General features: G+C 42.9%; 1 protein-coding gene across 4 annotated transcripts in view; it reads right to left on the bottom strand.

Moving 5' to 3' along the window:
- Window positions 1–22,623, bottom strand: part of rims3 (regulating synaptic membrane exocytosis 3) — a 372,715-nt gene that overhangs the window by 162,372 nt on the left and 187,720 nt on the right. For all 4 annotated transcript variants that reach the window (XM_087976947.1, XM_087976946.1, XM_087976948.1 and 1 more), the window contains exon 2: window positions 3,984–4,261. In XM_087976947.1, coding sequence (XP_087833073.1) covers window positions 3,984–4,200 — 217 coding nt within the window. In that variant the 5' untranslated portion in view covers window positions 4,201–4,261. The remainder of the gene's footprint in view (window positions 1–3,983; window positions 4,262–22,623) is intronic.

Genomic DNA, 22,623 nt, shown 5'->3' on the forward strand with positions numbered 1-22,623 from the left:
GCAGGGTTACAGGGGAGTGGGTCTGTGTGAGATGCTGTTTGGAAGGTCAGTCTGGACTCTGTTGGCCAAATAACCTGCTTCTGCACTGTAGGGACTCTATGATTCTATTCTACAAAGAGATCATTCACTCCGATGAAAGGGAAAAAAATGTGATTGCTCATTTAATTCCTAAGTCTGAGGAGGCAGAGTAGAAACTTGCTTTATCTCTTTTGATTGTTTGGCATGGCAGTTAGTAGCTGGTCCTGACTGGTCCTTATTACTGCAGAGTAAACTTCTCGGAAAAGCAGACGAGATTTACTCCCTCTTGCCCCAGGAAGGTACCACTAATGAGAAGGCAGTTAAAACCAAGTTCATGTTAAATGTATACCAGTTAGTACCAGACATTTCAAAATCCAATTTTAAAAACGAAAGCTGCAAAAGGTCTACTTGAGTTTGCATTGATTCATATAGAAATGTGCACAGCATTTCACTGATTTAAAGGACAAGAGTTGAGGTGAGAATGAATTTCATATCACTCTAAATCTATGCTCCCTCATTCTTTTATACTTTTACAGGTGGGAACAGCTTTTCCCTATCTACTCTATCTGGCCCATTCATGATTTTGAAAAATTTCTATCAGATCTCCTCTCAGTCTTCTTTCTCTCCAGGAGAACAGTCCCAACTTCTTCAGTCTTTCTTCATCACTGAAGTTACAATTCACCCTCCTCTATCGCAGCAACTCCCCATTCAACCCCAGAAAATGGAAGACATTCATCTGCTCCCTCCCACTGTTCAAACTCCATACACACCTTCCAGGTAATGTAACATTTCACTTAAGGTTTGTGCCCTTCAGGGGGGTTTCCTCTGAGGTGGGAGCTTTGAGTCGGAAATTTCCCAATTCAGGCTTTCTGCCTCAGCAACAAAATAATCTGGCCCAAGCAATTGGCAAAGGGATAGGTGAATGGTGACTATTACATAAACAGAGAGAGACTGCAGAATTCTGCAGCACAGGGGGATCTGCACATATAGAATGTTAACAGTAGGACAAACAGAAGGTTGACCTTTACTTCAAGGAGGATGGAGTCTGACAGTAGGAAGTATTGCTACATCTGTAAAACTAATTGAGAAATCAAGCTATAGTTTGGCAGAAAGAAAAGACCTCTCCCAGAAATTCTTCATAGAATCCACTACAGTCTGAAAGCAGGCTATTCAGTCCATTGAGTCTGCATGGCCCCTCCCACCCCACCTTATACCTATAATCCTGCATTAACCATGGCCAATCCACTTAACTTGCACATTTTTGAACTGTGGGAGGAAATAGAACACCCAGAGGAAACGCAGGCACGGGGGAGAATGTGGAAATTCCACACAGACAGTTGCCCGAGGCTGGAATTGAACCCAGTGCCTGGCCCTGTGAGGCAGCAGTACAAACCAGAGACACCGTGCCGTGCACTCTTGGGGCAGAAGAAGTAAAACTCTTGTGGAAAAGGTTTTGTATTGGAAAAGGTTTTATAGGGACAGGAAGCAAATCTTTCTGTGGAAAAGGCCGTTTTACAAGAACTGACTTGACGGTTTAATGGGATTTATTCAAGAGGGTCAGAAAGAGAAGGCTCCGGAGAGGTGTGCTTTCAGGACTAAGGTGACGAGAGTGCGTGAGTTCAAAGTGGGCTTTGCTGGTGATAATTGTATCTACAAAACTAATTCTGGGTGGAATGGTTGATGAAGCTCTTTGTGAGAGTCGGCTCAAGAAGAGGTGAAACCCTGTTGGAGAGCGAGAGGAAACGTTAACATTGTTCTTGATGCAACCGACATACCAGTCATGTTGGCAGCATTGGTATGAAGTGATCTTCTGAAAGGTGTTCACATTTGGAGTCAATGGATTGAAATGTCAACTCTGCTTCCTTCCCACAGATATTGCCAGACCTGCTGAGTTTTGCCAGCAATTTCTTCTGAAATGTCATCTGACTATAAATTAATGTTTAAATCATGTCATTTTAGTTTGATTGTTACAGCTGAAGCCACATGGAGGTCAGACCAGGTAAGACTAGCTGCACGGTGGCACAGTGGTTAGCACTGCTGCCTCACAGCGCCAGAGACCGGTTTAATTCCCGCCTCAGGCAACTGACTGTGTGGAGTTTGCACATTCTCCCCGTGTCTGCGTGGGTTTCCTCCGGGTGCTCCGGTTTCCTCCCACAGTCCAAAAATGTGCAGGTTAGGTGAATTGGCCATGCTAAATTACCCATAGTGTTAGGTGTAGGGGAATGGGTCGGGGTGGGTGAGCTTCAGCGGGTCGGTGTGGACTTGTTGGGCCGAAGGGCCTGTTTCCACACTGTAAATAATCTAATCTAAAAACCAGTGAGCCAGGTGGATGGTGAATGAAGTTCCCATCTTGCAATGGACCAAGGGGAGCTGGACCAAGGTGGATATTTCCAAGCTCTTGTTACTCTGGAATGAAAATCTAGCCCCAAGACTTTCTCTTATAGGGAAAGATTGATTAAGTTAGGCTTACCCTCATCAGAGTTGAGAAGACTATGATTGATCTTATTTAAACATACAAGATCTTGAAGGGATTTATCAGGGGAGGTGCTGAGAGGATGGTTCCCGTTGTGGGGGGAATGTGTAAACAGGGGTACACTGTTACAAAATAATGGGCGTCCCTATAAGACAGAGATGAGGAGGAATTTCATAAGGTTGGGAATCTTTGGAATTCTCTACCCCAGACAGAAATTTAAAACATTGAATAAATTCAAGGTCACGTTTGACAGATTTGTGTTCAACAAGAGAGTAAGGGAGTAAGGGAAAATGTGGGGTATAGGATGTGAGGCCAAGATCAGATCAGCGATGCACTTTATAATTATTTCTTACTGTCATGTGTTCTTCTGACACTGAGAATGTTTGAAAGTGCATTCCAACAACTAAAGCAATTTTGAAGTGATAATGTTACCCTCTTATAATGTCAAAAATGCAGCAACTAATACTTGCACACCAAGCTCCCAAAACAACAATACACTATGACCAGGTAATCCCTTTTTTATTATGTGGATTGAGGAAAAGTTATTGGGCACTCCATCAGGGCACACTCCTCTGATCTTCCTGAAGGAGGGTCACAGCAACTTTTGATATTCTGCACAAAGGTCAGTTGGGGCATCGGTTTAATGTCACATCTACAAGACAACACCTGTGCTAGTGGCATACTCCATTGCTGCTGGGAGTTTCAGCTTGAATTATATGCTCATCACTCTGGAAGTGAATCTTGAGTCTATAAGTCAGAGGCAAGAATACCCCCCTGTTGAGCGACAGCTGACACCTTCAGCTAAGAACACGGGATGGAAAGGGAGAGGGTGCAAAATGGAGCCTTTAAAAACATAATCAGCACAATCCTTTGACAAGCCCATGTACAATTTGTTCTGTTTATAAACTGCACTCAATGCAGTTAATCTGCAGTTGCAGAAACAGGACTTTGCTGTCAGCAGTTGCTAAAAATCATCTCGACAGCGGCTTCATGCCTTTTCCCTCCTAAGATACTTTTCCTGAACAGGTTTGGTAAGCTTCACACTTAGAAACCCATTGTCATCAATAAATATTCATCACTGAATTAATTTGTGGCAGTTGATTGACTGCACAAGGCATCAGAACAAAACCTGACACTATCCTCATCTGATGTTTGCATATGTCGCTGGATTAAAAACTGGGAATGGTTTTCTCTTTCCTGCTACGGGATGCCAGATCCAACTGCTCATTCCTATTGCTACCCAAGTTGAGCCTAGGGAACACATCCCAGGCTAGGAATAGTCAATACAGCATGCAGCGTCACAGAAACGAGTGTACACTAATCTCTCACCTGTTCCCAGTACAAACCACGGTCATTTCATTTATCAATGTGGAAGGTGGTTTCCACAAATACTTTGTACATGGACTTTATAGTAACTCAGAGCATGTTCATCTTTAACTGGACTGTACCCCAACCACCTGAATAAACCAACCCACTTTAATGCTCAGCTTACTGGTCTGGTTAAGTTGTGTTGTACTCTTGCTCCATTGCGACAGTCCGACGATAGCCACCATTTTGGCACCAAGACTGGACCGCCTCTTCTTTATGGCATTGTCAGCCACAGCTTCCTGCTGGCTGGTGCTGCTTTTCTCCATGTCATACATCTCTCCACTTATACTGGAACTCCGGAGCACACTTCTCGCTGTCTTACTGGTGGCCCCGTTGTACATTTTTGCTTCTTTCTGGCTTTGCTCTGTTGTGTGGATTCTCTCTAAGGCTTTTCAGCACAAACTGTTGAAATAAAAAAACAACAGATTATTTCAATATATGTGTTTCCAACAAAAAGTAAACATATTGAAAATTCTGACTGCACAGGACTAACAGAGGAATGGTTTATTGTACCTCTGTTATTTTAGAAGCTGTAAAAAGAACAAGATCAGGAATGGGATTGAGGAGGTAACATTTTTGAGGCACAACAGATGAAGCAGTCTCTTTCTGCACTTGAAATTTCTCTCAAAGTTTTCTCTGTGGGACTGGGTGCCACATTGGATCTGATTGTGTTTTTAATCAGTCTGTTCCATAATGTTATTACATACATCTGGAGCAGGTGGGACTTGATCCCAGCCTTCCTAGCTCAGAGATAGGGCATGATCCTTCAATAAGTATTGTTGGTTACAAAGGTTTCATTAAGATTGAGCTGGGAATGGACTAATTTCAGTTCCTATTGGATCTGCACATAAAGGTTAATCCCAGCCTGATTCAGCAAATTGTGTAAATCTCACTCAAAGAGACCACAGCTTAGCTCAGGATCGGGGTGTAGGGAGGGTTAATCCTGTGGTGAACTTTGCACGATTTAGACTTATCATCATCTTCACAGTTTCAATATTAAACTACTGCCGTATGGGTATTGGCAACTTTTATGGAAAGATAAGACAGGGTCAGAGAGTGCTTCTGGAACAGTGTCTGAAACCAGTGTCTGTTAGAGGGCAGGTGACTGCAACGTCTGTGCAGTGTTAATGGATGATTGTTTTTGCTGGGGAGTTTATAACAGGATATAAACATTGAAAGGTTTGCTTTTGGTTTAAAGTTATCAGGATTCATAGAATCACTACTGTGTGAAAAGAGGCTTTCAGCCCATCAAGTATGCATCAACCCTCTGAAGAGCATCCCACATTGATCCAATCCCCATAACCCATATTTCCCATAGCTGATCCACGTAGCCTGCTTGCCCCTGGACACGACAGACAAGTTAGCGTGGCCAATAGATCTCACCTGCACATATTTGGACTGTGGAAGGGAACTGGAGTATCTGGTGGAAACACAGACACAGGGAGAACATGCAAACTCCACACAGACAAGTCTGGAACTGAACCTGGGTCCCTGACACTGTGAGGCAGCAGTACTAACCACTGAGCCACCATGTCACCTATTGGTCTTTAGTTTAAACCACCTAAAGATTGGAAGAGACATGACTGGGGTCAGAAGTGAATAAGGTTTCTTTCCTGGAAAGGAGTTTTAGAGATTTCCAGGAAAGGTCAGTTACCTTATTGTTAAGGTTCATGTGCAAAACCTCCATTACAGGTGTGTTTAGTTACAAATTGGCAAACTATTAAAAGATTGAGAAAATCAAAGCTTTCAGATTTTGTGAAGATACATGTAAGAAGACTTCGCAGTTCACAGCATGCAACTGGGGAAGAAGCTATGAAGTCAAATATAAAGATCTGATATAGAAAAGTGATTTCATTAGATGTCGAAAAGCTGTGAAGTAGTGCTATTGGGAAATGAATGAAATTTTGTATTGCTGTGTGTTTTATGCTATGTTTTATATTTAGATAGATTGATTTCTTTTATTTCTTTTGTGTAATAAATGTCTGTTTTATTATTAAAGAAAATGACCACCACATTAAATATATTTTTAAAAATAACTTAGTCTGATCACTTCCCGAGAGGGGTCTTGCCAGCATTTATGTTCATTGATTTTGAAGGATCGGTGCCTCTGTTAAACAAAAGGCTACATGGAAGTGCTGAACATAATGTAAAGCTGTTGAGGTGAGACATTTATTGCACAGGTTGATTTTAAAAATAGCTTTGGACATTGCTAAGCATTTTCTAGAAGCCAAAGATATAACATTGGATTATTTGACATTTTTAACTAAAGCTAAACTGAGAGATTAGCAGATGACTTGGATGTAGAATTAAAATCAGGATCTCATCAGGAAATGCTGAAAGTGACAATTTGAAACTAGAATAAGTTTCAGCTGAACTTGAGAAGACTCAGATAGAATTCACCAGAATATAGTTATACAGTGATAAAAAGAAAACCTTGAGTTACAGATAAAGAGACACGAAATGGAAGACAAAGAGAGGAAAATAGGGGGAGTGAGGAAAAGGAGATGTCGGTCAATGAGTGGGCAAAAACTTGGCAGATGGAGTTTAATGTAGGGAATCAATGGACAGATGATTATTTAAATAGAAAGAGACTTCGAAAAAGTGCAGCACAGAAGACTCTGCGTGTTCTTGTACAGCAAGTAATTACGAAGAGACGTAGAATTTTGGCCTTTAAAGCTGGGTGTTGTAGAGTAAAAATTTAAAAATAGAATTGTGTTGATACAGATATACAAGGTGTTGGTGAGGCCGGTCCTGGAGTGTTGTGTACAGTATGGTCCCTGTATTTAAGAAAGGATACACTGGCATTGAAGTGCACTGAAGTCAGCGAGAGATAGGTTCTGGAGTAGTAAGGTATTGAAAGGAATAGGGACTTAACCAAAAAGATCAGAACAATTGGAAAATAATCACAAATTTAAAAAATCAAAAGTTGATCTTCATTATATTTGATAAGTACATTAATCTCAAAAGGTGAGGTGGTATAATACTTACCTTCCAGAAAACTATTAAAGTGATTTACGTGAATAAATCAGGAAAATAAACATCTTTGGGTGTTCATGATGTTAATGGAAGCAATGTGTTGGCTATTAAACAACATCCCTAAGGACTCAATCCAGAAAAATTAGCCTATGTGGGGAATATTATTGAACCAAGTAACAGGAGCTGAAGCTCACCTGTCATGATGGTGCCAAAAACATTCTGTACTGATTCTCATAAGTCAATGCAGTAATACAAGTAAATTTGCATCCTGTTCCAGAATTTGAGGACTGCATTGAAAGAATTCAGCATGACAACTTATTACCCAAATTAAGTTGCTAAAAAGGATAAGGGCATGTTCCATTGACTAACAGACCCAGAGAGATTGTAGCTTTTGTAACATCAGGTTGACTTTATTAATCTAATCCCTCCCATTTATCCCTCCACCTCCGAGGCTTCCAACCTCATTCCTGATGAAGGGCTTTTCCGAAACGTCGATTTTCCTGTTCCATGCCTGACCTGCTGTGCTTTTCCAGCACCACTCTAATCTTGTCTACATACTGTGACAGGAAACAATCTTGCACACATTGGACAAGAACTGACCCATCTAAAGTACTCAAACTATAGTATTTCCAGTCAATATTTGGAGAGTTTAAGTTCCCCATAACAACCACCCTCTCACTCTCACTCCTGTCCAAAATCATCTTTGCTATCCTTTCCTCTACATCTCTGGAACTATTCAGAGGCTACAAAAAACTACCAACAGGGTGACCTCTCCTTTCCTGTTTCTAGCCTCAGCACATACTACCTCAGTAGACGAGTCCTCAAACGTCTTTTCTGCCACCGTAATACTGTCTTTGACTAACAATGCCACATCCCCACCTCTTTTACCATCTTCCCTGCTCTTACTGAAACATCTAAATCCTGGAACCTGCAACAACCATTCCTGTCCCTGCTCTCTCCATGTCTCCAAAATGGTCACAACATCGAAGCCCCAGGTACTAACCCATGCTGAAAATTCACCCACCTTATTCCCGGATGCTCCTGGCGTTGAAGTAAACACACTTCAAACCATCTTCCGACTTGCTGGTGAAATCTTGCAACCTTGAAACCATATTTCTAACCTCACCATTATCACCTGGACACTACAATTTAGGTTCCCGTCCCTGCTCAATTAGTTTAAACCCTTCCTGAAGAGCATTAGCAAATGTGCCCCCCAGGATATTGGTACCCCTCTGGTTCAGGTGTAGACCATTCTGTTTGTAGAGGTCCCACCTACCCCAGAATGACCCCCAATTATTCAGATATCTGAATCCATCCCTCCCACACCATCCCTGTAGCCACGTGTTCAACTCCTCTCTCTCCCTATTCCTTGCCTCGCTGGCACATGGCACAGGCAACAAACCAGAGATAACAACTCTGTTTGTTCTTGCACTAAGCTTCCACCCTAGCTCCCTGAATTTCTGCCTTAAAGCCCAATCCCTTTTCCTATCTATGTTGTTAGTGCCTATGTAGACCTTGGCACTTGGGTCTGCTCCCCCTCCCCCTCAAGGATTCCGAAAACATAATCCGAGACATCACTAACCCTGGCACCTGGGAGGCAACACACCAACCGTGAGTCTCTCTTGTTCCCACAGAACCACCTGTCTGTCCCTCTAACTATGGAGTCCCCAGTGACTAATGCTCTGCTCCTCTCCCCTTCTAAGCAACAGGAACAGACTCTGCGCCAGAGACCTGTACCCCATTGCTTACCCCTGGTAAGTCATCTCCTCCAATAGTATTCAAAATGGCATACTTGTTATTTAGGGGAGCAGCCACAGGGGTTCCCTGCACTGCCTGCCTGTTCCCTTTCCGTTCCCTGACTCTAACCCATCTGCCTTTTCTTTGTTCTTGAGGTGTAACTTTGTCCCTGTAACTCCTCTCAATAACCCCCTCCCCTGCCCGAATGATCTGAAGTTCATTCAGCTCCAGCTCCAGTTCCCTAACGCGGTTTTCGAAGAGCTGGAGTTTTCTCAACATCTATTTTGTTGGTTGATTAGATTAGATTACCTACAGTGTGGAAGCAGGCCCTTCGGCCCAACAAGTCCACACCGACCCGCCGAAGCGCAACCCACCCAGACCCATTCCCCTACATTTACCCCTGCACCTAACACTATGGGCAATTTAGCGTGGCCAATTCACCTAACCTGCACATTTTTGGACTGTGGGAGGAAACCGGAGCACCTGGAGGAAACCCACGCAGACACGGGGAGAATGTGCAAACTCCACACAGACAGTCGCCTGAGGCGGGAATTGAACCCCGGTCTCTGGCGCTGTGAGGCAGCAGTGCTAACCACCGTGCCACCTTGCCAACCATAAACTGTGCTCTGAGTAAAACTCGGAACTCAGAAAATGATTTTGCTACGTTATCTTCAGGTTTGTGCGATTGGTATGTAGTGCCTGCAATTCACTTATCAATGCTAGTGTTTAAAAATAACTCCTTTCTCATAAAGTAAACAATCTACAAGCCTGCTTCTTTGTGATGGTATCTAGCCACAGTTTCTGCCTGAATTGTAAACTGAATTTCCAAGTTTCAAACACGTGTCCTTTCGCAGTGTAGCTTGTAGTAAAAGAGATCTTTAATGAAGGAGTAGGTGAGAGCACAGCTCTTCATTATATTGAGTATGACAGAACCTCACAGTTTTGAGACTGGTGCAGAAAAGCAGGTAGGGGGTAGGTAATTCAAGGATTGGTTTTTAACAAGGTGAAAATTATAAAGACTGATTTAGCTGAGTGCATCCACTTCACAGAAACCTACAATCCCTCCATCAGAGCTCTAATTACCTGACATGTGCGCTGAACCTGCCCATTATCAATCTGTCCCTGAACAGACTGACTTGAAACATCACTGCAAATTAACTTGCCCTTTTCCATGTGGTATCCTAGTGACTGCAGATAGCAACAATTGGTATTTATATAGCACTTGTAACAGCAAATCATCCCATAAACTTCACAGGTTTGATTATCGGAACACAATTTTACACTGAGTCACTGAGGCATAAAATAGGATTGCAGGGCCTGGGTCACAGATGTAGGGTCTTAAGCAGTTTTGGAAAGAATGAGTGCAAGGTAGGGAATGGGAGAGGTCTAGAGCTTAAACTGCTAAAGACAGACTGTCAGTGGTGCTGTGACTAAAACCAGAAATGAGCAAGAAACCAGAATTGAAGGCTCACAGAGACCAACAGGGATATTTCTAGCTATTATTGGGATGGTGGAGGTTGGGGTGGGGTCTGTGAGGACATAAAAGAATTTTGCATTTTAAAATTAAGGTGTCGTTGGAGCCAATGGAGGTCTTGGCTCACACCATTTATGTAAGAGGTTAGAGCAGCACCTTCTCCCTCACTGCGCTGAATTCTCACACTTACCAATTTCCCAAGCTCACCATGTGTGTCCAGCTGCACTCAGTGTCAAGCTGCTCTCTATGTACCTGCTTCTGTAGTGTGCATAGCAAGACCATCTGGTTTTATAGCAGAAGAAACTTTCGAGATGAATCAGCATTGTTTGGTGAAGAAACCAGTTCAAAGTAGCTACATAACTAACTCACTTGCAGCTGCCTCCCCAGGAGACAGTGTGTTTATCCCTGACTTAAACTGAAAGAACCTTTACTTTAAAAGTAAATGTAGTTGAAAGTCAAATGCAAACAAGACGAGATTTTCGAATGAGATTAATCGTTAAAATTCTCAAACTCACCAAATTCCCACTGTGTCTAGCTACACCCAATAATGAACCGCTCTTTTGACCCAACAACACGTCAGACATACACCTATCACCCCATAGACAGACACATAAGCCAAATCAACACAATATTTAACATACATGCGTCAAACATGCAGGTACATTTACTGAAAAGACACAAACATATATATTAAGCACCAAGTTAAAAATCACACAACACCAGATTATAGTCCAACAGGTTTATTTGGAAGCACTAGCTTTCAGAGCGCCACTACTTCATCAGGTGGTTGTGGGTGGTGGTGGCGTTCTGAAAGCTGGTGCTTCCAAATAAACCTGTTGGACTATAACCTGTTGTTGTGCAATTTTTAACTTTGTGCACCCCAGTCCAACATCGGCACCTCCAAGTCATGAAGCACCAATAGATGCCTGTTGATCAGGGCAGGAACCATTGACAGTCCAGTGGTACTGAAGTCAGTTCTAACATCCTCACTGCTAGGTTGGCTGAGATCAGTGACTGAGCACCTTCGCGATTGTTGGTTTGTCGGGATCAGTAACATACTGGGTATTACACTTTGACACCAAGGCAAGTAATTATTTCCATAATGTGGGTAATGCAGAGGACACCTTGTACTATGTTTTTGTGAGGTCCAGCCAATAAAACAGAACATTCTCTTTGCGAAGTATCAGCAATATGCAGCTGGAAGAGATTCAATTGGTAGAAAGCTGCCCTGCAGACTCCCTGTAATGTACGCATGCCTAAGATGGTCAAAGTTAGCTCTTCATGGCAAATGGTTTTATTGCAGCAAACAGGAAGACATTATGAAATGTTCAACTGGGTCTGGCGTTTCTTCACATCTTTATCAACCAAAACCAGAGTTGAAAGTGACCAGATGAGAGAATGGAGTAGGGAGTTGGAAGGTAGAGCGGGAGCTGTGGGAAATCCCAGCACCAAAGGAACACTGGCCACTTAGCCGGGCTGACATCTCAGTCAAAGAGTGAGCTTGGAGAGCTGCTATCTGTCCACAGTCTACAGCTTCGTTAGAATTAATTCCACATTCTGCTGTTCAGTTCCCTGTGGGCAAGAGTCCACAGCACAAGAAAGCACACAGTGTTAACAGCATACCGTTAATCGGGACTTTCTGAAGATGATAGAATAGGAGCAGTGAAATGCTGCAGAGTTCATTTTTCCTCACAGTTCCCCCACTCCCTCAGCTCCCCCTTTCAAATCATGATAAATGCGATGCTTCTCATGGTTTTGTTCGAGCAGGATATCTGCAGCTGAGATTAGAAGGAAAAGCTAAGTCTTCAGGTAGATCATGCATAAGTCTCAGGTTGTGCACAATTATCATTAACAGAGATATCAATGGCAAACCCATGAGTAATTACAGTAAACTATTTTGTGACTTTGTGAAGTGCAGTTTAAGTTGATGAAGCACAAGCTGATTTACTTTATTTCAACTGAGTTGGAAGGAAAAATCACTTTGCATTCATATAAGGCCTTTCACTACCTCAGATGTCCCAAACAACTTTAGTCAAACCTGTAATGCAGGATAACTGGCAGCCATTTTGCAAATGGTAGCTTCCATAAAGAGCAAACAAGCTGCATGACCAGATCAGATGTTTTAGTTGGGTTGTGAGATAACAAAATACCAAAGAAAAAGTAATCTATGCCCTTTGAAAGAACGCCCTAGGATCTGTTACATCCATGTGTGGGGTACAAATCATCTCTGTTTACCACCTCTGAAAGTGGGCACTTCCACAGCATGGTAACCCCTCAGCACTACACTAATATTGTCAGTTGGGACATCTTAAGTCTCGAGAGTAAAACTTAAACTCACAATTTTCTGACTCCGAAATGGGTGTGCTTCCAGAGCTGACACTGTGTCAGGTTGTGTGTTCCAGGTGACAACCCATCTCAGCCGACAGGGAAACCGTGTTAACGTCCAAATGTCTGATATGAGTGGTTGGAATTGTTCATTTATAAGATGTTCATTCCAAATGCCCATTTTTCTCAAAAGCAAAAAAAAACAAATCAAACTATCCATCACTTTTGGAAAAATAAGGATGAGCAAATGTCTTACTTTATTACAGGTCAGAGGTCAGGCAAGGCCCAATCTAAATTTTCCTTTCACATTTCAAGCAAATTCCCAAGAATCAAGGAGAGTGGTTGGAAGGTGTGGAAATGTAGACCAGGAATGTGACTAACAGAAGTCACAATGTCCCTGTTCTTGTTAATGACTTGAGGCAATTCACCCAACATGTAATTATGTTGAGGCTGAAACTGTGTTCTCACCACTAATGTCCTGGTCAATAAATATCCCTCAACCAAAATCATCGAAACAGATTATCTACTCATTTTCATGCTGCTGATTGTGGGAGCTTGCTATGTACAAATTAACTGCCATGCTTCCTACATTATAACAATAATTGTACTTCAAAAGTACATCATTGACTGTGAAATGCTTTGGGACATCCCAAAGTTGCAAAACATTTTCTTTCACTACTTGTCCAGTAGCACTTGTTCAATGCTCAAGGAGTGCTCTTATGGACCTCAGTATTCTGAGCTGGATGTTATTAAACTGGGTTGGGGTGGGGGGGAGGGGAGAGGGTGTGCTGGTGATAAGGCAGGGTTCCAGAGGCCCTCTTGTGGTGTAGTGCTAAAAATCCTACCCCTGGACAGCATGGTGGCTCAGTCGTTAGCGACAGGGACCCGGGTTTAATTCCTGCCTTGGGGACTATCTGTGTGGAGTTTGTACATTCTCCGTGTGTCTGCGTGGATTTTCTCCGGGTGCTCCGGTTTCCTCCCACAATCCAAAGATATGCAGGTCAAGTGAATTGGCCGTGCTAAATTGCCCATAGTATCCAGGAATGTGTAGGTTGGGTGCATTAATTAGGGGTAAATGGAGAAAAATAGGGTAGGGGAATGGGTCTGAGTGGGTTACTGTTCGGATGGTCAGTGTAGACTTGTTGGGCCCAATGGCCTATTTCCACACTGTAGGGATTCTATGGACCAGGAGTCCTGGGTTCAAGTCCTATCTCTTCCAGGGGTGTGTATTAACAACACATTGATTAGAAAACTAGGTTAAATACAAAAATAAAGTGTTTCAGTGGTTTTGGGTCCTGATTAGTCTTCTCCTGTGGATTGTACTGTCTTCCCGCACACACATTCCAGTCAAAACACAAGCATACACAACAAATGATGCCAATTAAGGCTGAATAATTCAACCAATTAAAAAGAAATCCCAGCATCCACCTGTGATATGATAATGGGTTTCACCGCAGACTGCAGTGTATCAGTGAAGCATCTATTCAGAAAGAAAATAGACACTGAAAATAGACACAAAATTTGACAAAATTGATGAGGTTTCATCTGGTTACCTTTCCAGGCTGCTCCCCACCTTGCCTACAGTTGGATTCCTGCAGGGTCAGCAGATGTCTCCAACTGGGAAAAGACACAGTTTGGGAATGAGTCACAAGATCCTAAAGGTTGCTGATCTTTGATGTGTCTGAGTGTTTGCCAGACTCTATAATCCTGGGGATGTGAAGCAAAATCCTACAAGCCCACAGTCTTCCTGTTTCCAACTGGCAGCCAATGAATAGGAGAGCTCTTGTGGTGCTGTGAGAGCTTCCCTGCCTTTGGATGAGATTAATCTAGGGGCAATGATTCAAATTGTGCTGTGAAAGCTGGTGGAATTCAAATTCATTTTTAAAAATTTAAATGCAGAGGTGGACACGTGTGAAGGAAATCAGAATGAGGGAACATCACTGTAAAATAGAAATAAATTCAATAAAACATTCTCCAGCCAGAGAGTGATGTGTGTGTGGTATTGGGAACCACAGTGATAGATTTAAGGTGAAGCTCAAGAAACACGTTTTTAAAGTGTGATCTTTCTCTCACGTGGGGTTGCATAAGAACATAACCATTGTGTTACAGAAGAACTGACTGCGATAAACTTTTATGCTGTAAACAGTGTGTAATACTATGTGTGTGGCCCTAGAATCTGTAGCTCAGTCAGAACCAGCAGAGGGAAGAAAGCCAGGATAAAAATAAATTTTCTGCTCTCTCCAAGGTGATGAAATATTATTTCACATAAAGATATTTTATTTAAAATAACTCCCTCTCCTTTCAAGTATACAGAACACACACCAATAACCAGACTGCAGTAGCAGAGCTCCTGTTCAATCTCAGCTGTACAGATTGTGCTATCAAATATTTATATCTTCTTAGTCATTTTACCTGTTTAAAACATGCAGTAAAATCCAGTCATTGATGTAAAAATAATATCTCATCCTGAACATCTGAACCTTAGGTGCAGCCATGGTCAAGAGTTGGATTGGACCACTGCGAATGAGGGACTATGAACATACTGTGGGGCATCATGACAAGAGCTGACTTGTATTCAAACAGTTTCAACATTATGATGAATGTATTAAAGTGAACTGTTTCTGTGTTATATAAAAAAGATTTTTGGCAGGGTTATAGAGCACAGGTTTTGCTTACATTTTGGGTGGAAGATGTTTTACAGAGTCATAGAGATGTACTGCATGGAAACAGACCCTTCGGTCCAACCCGCCCATGCCGACCAGATATCCCAACCCAATCTAGCCCCACCTGCCAGCACCCAACCCATATCCCTCTGCGACCGGGTATCATAGAGGGTGAGCTGAAAATGTGTTGCTAGAAAAGCGCAGCAGGCCAGGCAGCATCCAGGGAACAGGAGAATCGACGTTTCAGGCATAAGCCCTTCTTCAGGCTTATGCCCGAAACGTCGATTCTCCTGTTCCCTGGATGCTGCCTGACCTGCTGCGCTTTTCCAGCAACACATTTTCAGCTCTGATCTCCAGCATCTGCAGTCCTCACTTTCTCATCATAGAGGGTGAGACAGGGAATAAATCTGCCTTGTCACTGTTGCCCTCAGACACTCAGATAACAGAGCACAGATACAAAGTAAAGCTTCCTCTACACTGTCCCCAACAAACACTCCCAGGTCAGGGACAGTACTGGCTTAGATACAGAGTAAAATTTCCTCTGCACTGTCACCATCAAACACTCCCAGCACTGGGTCAGATACAGAGTAAATCTTCCTCTATATTGTCCCCATCAAACATTCTCAAAACAAGTATAGCATGGTGTTAGATACAGAGTGAAGCTTCCTCTACATTCTCCCCTTCAAACACTCCCAGGATAGATTCAGCACCAAGTTAGATAGACAGATAGGCTTACTCTACACATATCTTCATCTAACACTCCCAGGATAGATACAGCACCGAGTTAGATAGACAATGAGGCTAATTCTACATATATCGTCATCTAACACTCCCAGGACAGGCACAGATTACCAAGCAAAGCTTTTTCCACTCCTTTAATGTGTCTCTAATTGATGTACATGGCCACAACAGCAATTCAAAATATTTCTCTTTAATATTCAGTCTCGGCAGATCCGAACAGTACAAATTGACCTCTCTTTCTGTGGTCTGAATAGCTTTAAGAAAGAACTCCTGTCTGAATGATATCCCTAAGTCCACTGCTTTTATTGATCTGCAGAGCAGGTTTGAGGGGCTGAATGGCCTACTCCTGCTCATCTATTCATGAGTTCATATGGCACAACAAAGTCAGCCTATGAAACTGTTGTTAACCTGACAGAATATAGAATTCCTACGGTGTGGAAACAGGACATTCGGCCCGACAAGTCCACACCAACCCTCCGAAGAGCAACCCACACAGACCCATCCCCCAACTCTATTACTCTATTTACCCCTGACTAGTGCACCTAACCTCCACATCCCTGAACACTCTGGACATTTAGCATGGCCAATTCATCTAACCTGCACGTCTTTGGATTGCTAAATATAACACATGATGGACGAGGGGTAGATGTTCAATTGGCAAAATATGTGAGCTCCACATTAAGCTCCTACCTTCTTGTCTTTGAGGAAGGGCAGCGCTGTCTTGACAGCCCATGTGCTTTATGCAATATTGATGGGGCCCATATGGGCCAGGGTTTGAAACAGTATTGACCAAAGGTAACCTGCCAGCCTTCAAAAGCAGTGTCCTTAGCGGGTGGCTCTCCTGCCAGCAGCCTTTGATTCAGTGGCTGCGTGTGGGGAAGGCAAATTCAAAGGAACCTTTCCCAAGGATGACTGGCCCAGTAGGAAGTGAGACAAGCTGTGTGCCTCGCACTCATTCTCTGGGTGAAATACTGCAATTGTGGAGGCATTCACCAGAATATACACCCTGCCTTGCACAAAGATAGCTTCATGGTTCAGATAATGACAGGCATCGATATACTTCCCCTGAAAATGAACCCATCATTGCTCTGTTCAGCCACTGACTGACTGCTCGCAGAATCCTTACAGCACAGAAAGAGGCCATTCTGCCCACACTGGTCCTATATCTAGTGCCAATCCCTTTTCCCAATATCCCAGCATTCCATTTCTATCCAAAAAGCCATCCAATGACCTCTCAAACGCTTCATTTGAACCTGTTTCCATTACAGTTCCAGGAAATTTCTTTCCTACGCGGTGAGGAAAAGCTTTTTCACCCTTGCTTCATTTGCACATCACTTTAAATCTACACTTCTTCTTGTTCCTTTTACCCGTGGCAGTAGCTTCAGCCTGTCTACTCTGTGCAATATGCTCACGGTTCTGAAAGCCACAACCACATCACCTAGACCCCAGTACTATGGATGCTGGAAATCTGAAATAAATACGGACAATCTGGAGAAACTCAGCAGGTCTGGCAGCATCTGTAAAGCGAGAGAATCGGTCTTCTTTACTAAGGCACACCTTGGAAAGGGGAAGGGGAGAGAATATGAAAAAAATGGAGAGCAGGCATAATGTGGTATAATGTGTTTGCTCCAACACTCCAAGCCAGACCTCTGTACATTTTCCACTCATTTTCTTTTAGATATTCAATATTTGCAGGTTTTTTGTCCTTTTTCTATTAGCTTGGTTCCGGTTTCAAAAAAAAGAAAATGACTCCTGGAAAATTATTCACTTAAAGCAATTCACACTGGCAACTTAAGGGTGTGTTTGTCCTTAAGTGGAAACTGTCTTCTAAAAGCCAATGGACACAAATGAAGAGCAATTGAAAACGGGAATGAGACATTGTTTGGTATATCCAAAGGAGAATAATACAATGCATTGATGCAATGATTCAGTTGTGAAGACCCTTCACCTGATTTAACTGTGTTCAATTTGAACGTGGTGTCTCTGGGACTGGGTTCAAAACCTCAAATAATCCCAAGAGTTTAAATTTCGGGTTACATAAATTTGGTTTGTGTTCCCTCCCCATGGAGCACTGAAGAATTACCTAACTGAGGTGTACAAAGTGTTGAACTGAATTTTATAAGGTAGTTACACAGAAGCCATGCCCTTGATGGGGGAAATCTAGAACAAGGAGACATCATTCGAGCTCAGTTATTCAGGAGATTTTCACATAAAAGATCATGGAGAGGCTGGAGCTCTGTCATAAAATGATAAGATGGAGGAGCAGAATTGAGCCATTCTGCCCATTGAATCTTCTCTATCATTCAATCACAAATGAAATGGTTCTCACCCCCATTCTCCTGCCTTCACCCCATAACCCTTTATCCCCCTACTAATTGACAATCTATCGATCTCTGTCTTAAATACACGCAGTGACCTGGCCCCTCCAGCCTTCTGCAGCAATTATTCCACAGCTTCACCATTCTCGGTCTGAAGAAATTCTCATCATCTCAGTTCTATAGGGTCACTCCGTTTCTCTGAGGCTGTGACCTTGGGTCCTAGTCTCTCCTACCAGTGGAAACATCTTCTCCATGTCCAGTCTATCCAGGCCTCTTGGTATTCTGTAAGTTTCAATGGGATGCCCCTCATCATTCTAAACTCTATTGAGTGCAGACCCAGAGTCCTCAACCATTCCTCAAACCCCTCGAGCCTGTCCCCCAATAGGTTGGTGAGACTGTTGTGGAATTAGCGTTTTTGAGACTCATCTCAATAAGAATGTGGCTAGGTAAGTGTATCCCAGTACGGAGAGAAGGAAAATCAAATAAATTGATGTAGATCTAAGAGGATGAATGGTCTTATGCGTGTTGTTATGTTCCTGTTGGAGGACGGACATTAAAACTTGCAGTGAGAATATTGGCAGCTGTTGGATAATATATAGCAGTAATAGGGAGGAAAATATTTTTAAATATCAAAATTGCTGGTAAAAACTCAGCAGGTCTGGCAGAGAAAGCAGAGTAAACATTTCGGGTCCAGTGATGATTCAGTGATTTCTCTCCTCAACCCCCAGCCAGAACAAATGACAGATGCACAGACAGTGTTCACGGTCTAATAAAAACCTAAAGAATTGCAGATGCTGGAAATCTGAAACTAAAGCAGAAATTGCTGGAAAAGCTCAGACCTGAGAGAAAAAGAGTGTTTTGACTCTCTGAGTGTTGTGACGTGAAGAAACAGACACAGAAAAGACGACCTTAGTTTAAGGCAAAAGGAAGGGTAACCATTGATTCTTACGCCACGTTATCCCACAGTTGAGTAGCTGACCACCTTTACTGTCTAGATTCAAACAGGAGGAATACCACCATCATATTGAATATTACAAGTGGTAAGAGGAAAGAAACAGAGAAATTTACATTTTAAAAGCAAATTTTTGCAACCTAAGGTTATCGAAAAGTGTTTTATAAACAACGAAGTACTGTTGGTACAGTGGTAATTAGAAAACGCAGCCGTAACTGATATACAACAAGATCTCACAAAAAGTAGAGTGATAATGGCCAAAGCGAGTCTGTTTTTGTGATGTTAATTGAGAAATAAATATTTGCCAGCACATCAGGCATGTCTCCCCTGCTCTTCCTTATCAGTGCAAGGAGACAGATGGGGTCCTCGGTTTACTGTCCGGTCCAAGAGACAGCCTCTCTGACAGCGCAATGCCACGGCTGCCCTACAACTTTATCAGAGGGCAGAATCAAAGAATTATTATGGTGCAAAAGGCCATTCAGTCCATCATGCCTGCACCAGCTCTTTTATCTAGACCACCTCGAATATCTAGTGCTGATTTCCAATCTTTGTCCCATATTCCTGCCCACCATTCCTTTCCAAATATTCATCCAATGCCACTTCAACGCTTCAAATGAACTTGCCTCCACAACATTTCCAGGCAGACAGACTCAAACTGCTGAGTACAAAAAGTTGTGGATCCCTATTGAAAGGGAGAGGTGAGCAGAACAAATGTGGCACTGTTACCGATGGAGATGTTGGATGTCGGAATCTGGTTTCACAAATCTTGGAGCAACACAAAGCTTACTCCGTCACATTTCTGTGGGTGAGTAGGCAACATTGATGGGGTGTGGATGTGCCAACATCCCGAGAGCTCCTGGTTTAGATTACAAATCTACAGGATCGACCCGAGAGATAGCTTAATAAAAAACCCACCTTCTCCATAACAGTGTTGTTGCAGCCAAACCAACACAATGGATGTGATGCAAAAATGAGTGGATGTGGTTTGTAATTTTTCTGATTTGTATAATTTAGAAACAATCACACTTTTGACTCAAAGCATGGATTTCCATTGAAAGTATTTCTTGTTGCTTCCCAAGTGACTGGTGGGCTAATAAGTACATTGTCCTGATCTGCCCAGATGTTCCCCAACGAAACCAGATGTTCCCCAATGAATGCATCGTTTCCCCATGGTGGTGCCATTGTCCCAGATGTCCACACTTTATGGGAACAGTCCAGGAGGTTCAAACTTCCAAATGGAATTCCTTCCCTCTCTAGGACCATGTCAGTTAGTGTTGGAGATGTCACATTGTTCTTCCAGCTGGTCACAGTAAAATGCTGGCACCAATTCTCATTTCTGTGTTAATGATAAGGGCCTATCTAATGGTGAGTGGCCTGACGATAGGCCACTCGTGAATTTTAACAAGAGACACTTATCTTACATAAAGTAAGGTAGTTTGTTGCATGATAGCAATATGTACATTAACTTGTCAGTTACAGTTGATCAGAGGTGATACTTCTGCACCAAACACTGCTTGATTCTCACTTCAGATTGTCCTTAACATAACCAGATTGGGTGGAGCTTAATGCAACTTTGTATTAACTCTTTCAGAACCATTATCAGATGCAACAGGAGAATTGGGGAGAGACTCCTGGGTAAGCTTACAATTAACCACACTCCAACTCACCTGCTGATTCCCACTGATCTAACTGATCCTTATCTCAGCCTTCTGTCCACTTAATACCCTACTCAGCTTCCAACCTACCTCGTTATCTCGCCAACACCCAATCATTAACGCACTGCAAAGCTTGAGAAGGGTCCCAAAACATTTGTGTGTTAGTGAAGAAAGACTTACCAGAGTACAGGGCCTGGCTTGTCCTGTCTCTGGTGAACTAGTGCTATGAAAATGGGCTCCAAAATCAGGTTCACATTTCTGAAGAGGCATGAATTAGAAGTCCTGGCCGGAAGTGCAATCCTGGTCGTAATGGAAAACAGACAAATGGTTTGGCAAAAAGCAGGAAAGTGGAGTTGAGGATTATCAGATCAGCTCATTGCATGGCTGAATGGCCTACGTCTGCTCCTACAAGTTATGGTTGGGGTGGGGGAAGTGTACCATCCGTGGTGGCTGCACCTCCTGAAGATTCAGGAACATAACAGCCATGAAGCAGTGGTCCTATGTTATGTGTGTCTGTCTCCAACGCTGGCCCCGAACCATTCATATTTAGTTATTCCTATACTACCCCACTTGTACTTCTTACACTTTTCACCCTCTGCCCAACCAAATTTTGTGCCATCAGACCTCAGCGTTGAGGGAGTCTGCAACTTGGAGATCTGTCAATCTGCTGGTTGTTGAAGATTCCATGATGCTTCGTAAACAGCAGAAAACGATCAGATCACCCAGACAGCAGTCTTCATTCAATCAGCACAAACAAATTAAATTGGTCAGCCCATCTCACTTGCTATCTGTAAGAGCTTGCCATGTGAATTAGCTGTCTCATTTCTTGCCTTACAATGAGGACTATTCTTCAAACAGGGATGTATGACAACATTCAACACAATGTTATACAGAGCCTTGGTAAGGTCACACCTTGAGTACTGTGTTCAGTTTTGGTCTCCTAGTCAGAGGAAGGACATCCATATTATTGAGGGAGTCCAGGGAAGGATCACTGGACTGATTCCTGGGATGGCAGGACAGACATATGAAGAAAGACAGGATCGATTGGGCTTGTACTCACTGGAGTTGAGAAGAATGAGGGGGAACCTCATAGAAACATATCAAATCCTGATGGCACTGGACAGGCTAGATACGGGAAGAAAGTCCAGAAGTAAGGGGCCTCAGTCTAAGAATAAGGTGTACGCCATTCAGAACTGAGATGAGGAAGAATTTCTTCACTCAGAGAGTTGGGAACCTGTGGAATTCTCTCCGACAGGACGTTGTTGGGGCCAGTTCATTAGATATAGTCAAGAGGGAGCTGGACATGGCCCTTGTAGCTGCAGGAATCAAGGAAAGAAAGTAGGAGTGGGATACTGAAGTTGCATGATCAGCCATGTTCATATTGAATGACGCTGCAGGTTCGAAGGGCTGAATGGTCTATCCGTGCACCTATTTTCTAAGTTTCTATGATCCACAGGCCCCCATCAGAGAGAAACCCCTCTCTTGAGGGTCAGCTCAGGCCCGTGGTCATGGCCAGTGCTCAATGGTAAATCCAGCTCAATGGCTCTGTGTGTGTGCACAGCCCTGCAGCAATCAGCAATAAGCTGTGCAGAAAGCAAACCTTTCACACACAAAAAAACTGCTTTAAAATTGACTTAAATTTAAGATTCCATGCACAGAAAACAAAGGTAAGAGGGAAAGTTGTTCCTGCTCTGTGTATTGATAACATCTCTTCATTTAATGGCCTTGGGTTTCTGTTTGTAATCCTGATGGGAAACTTTATAAACTTGTACAGAAACTGTATAAAGGCCGCTCTGAGCATCACAATCAAAACCCTGGTTCTGTAAAGAATGAGAAAAATGCAGGAAAATGACACCAAATCTTCATGTTCAGGTGGAGGACAATCTGGTGCAGCTGTGACAAATTGAATTGCCTCCTTCTGAG

This window comes from Chiloscyllium plagiosum, unplaced genomic scaffold (assembly GCF_037043375.1).
Source record: "Chiloscyllium plagiosum isolate Xiang-an unplaced genomic scaffold, Cpla_swu_hap1 HiC_scaffold_30, whole genome shotgun sequence".
NCBI lineage: Eukaryota > Metazoa > Chordata > Chondrichthyes > Orectolobiformes > Hemiscylliidae > Chiloscyllium > Chiloscyllium plagiosum.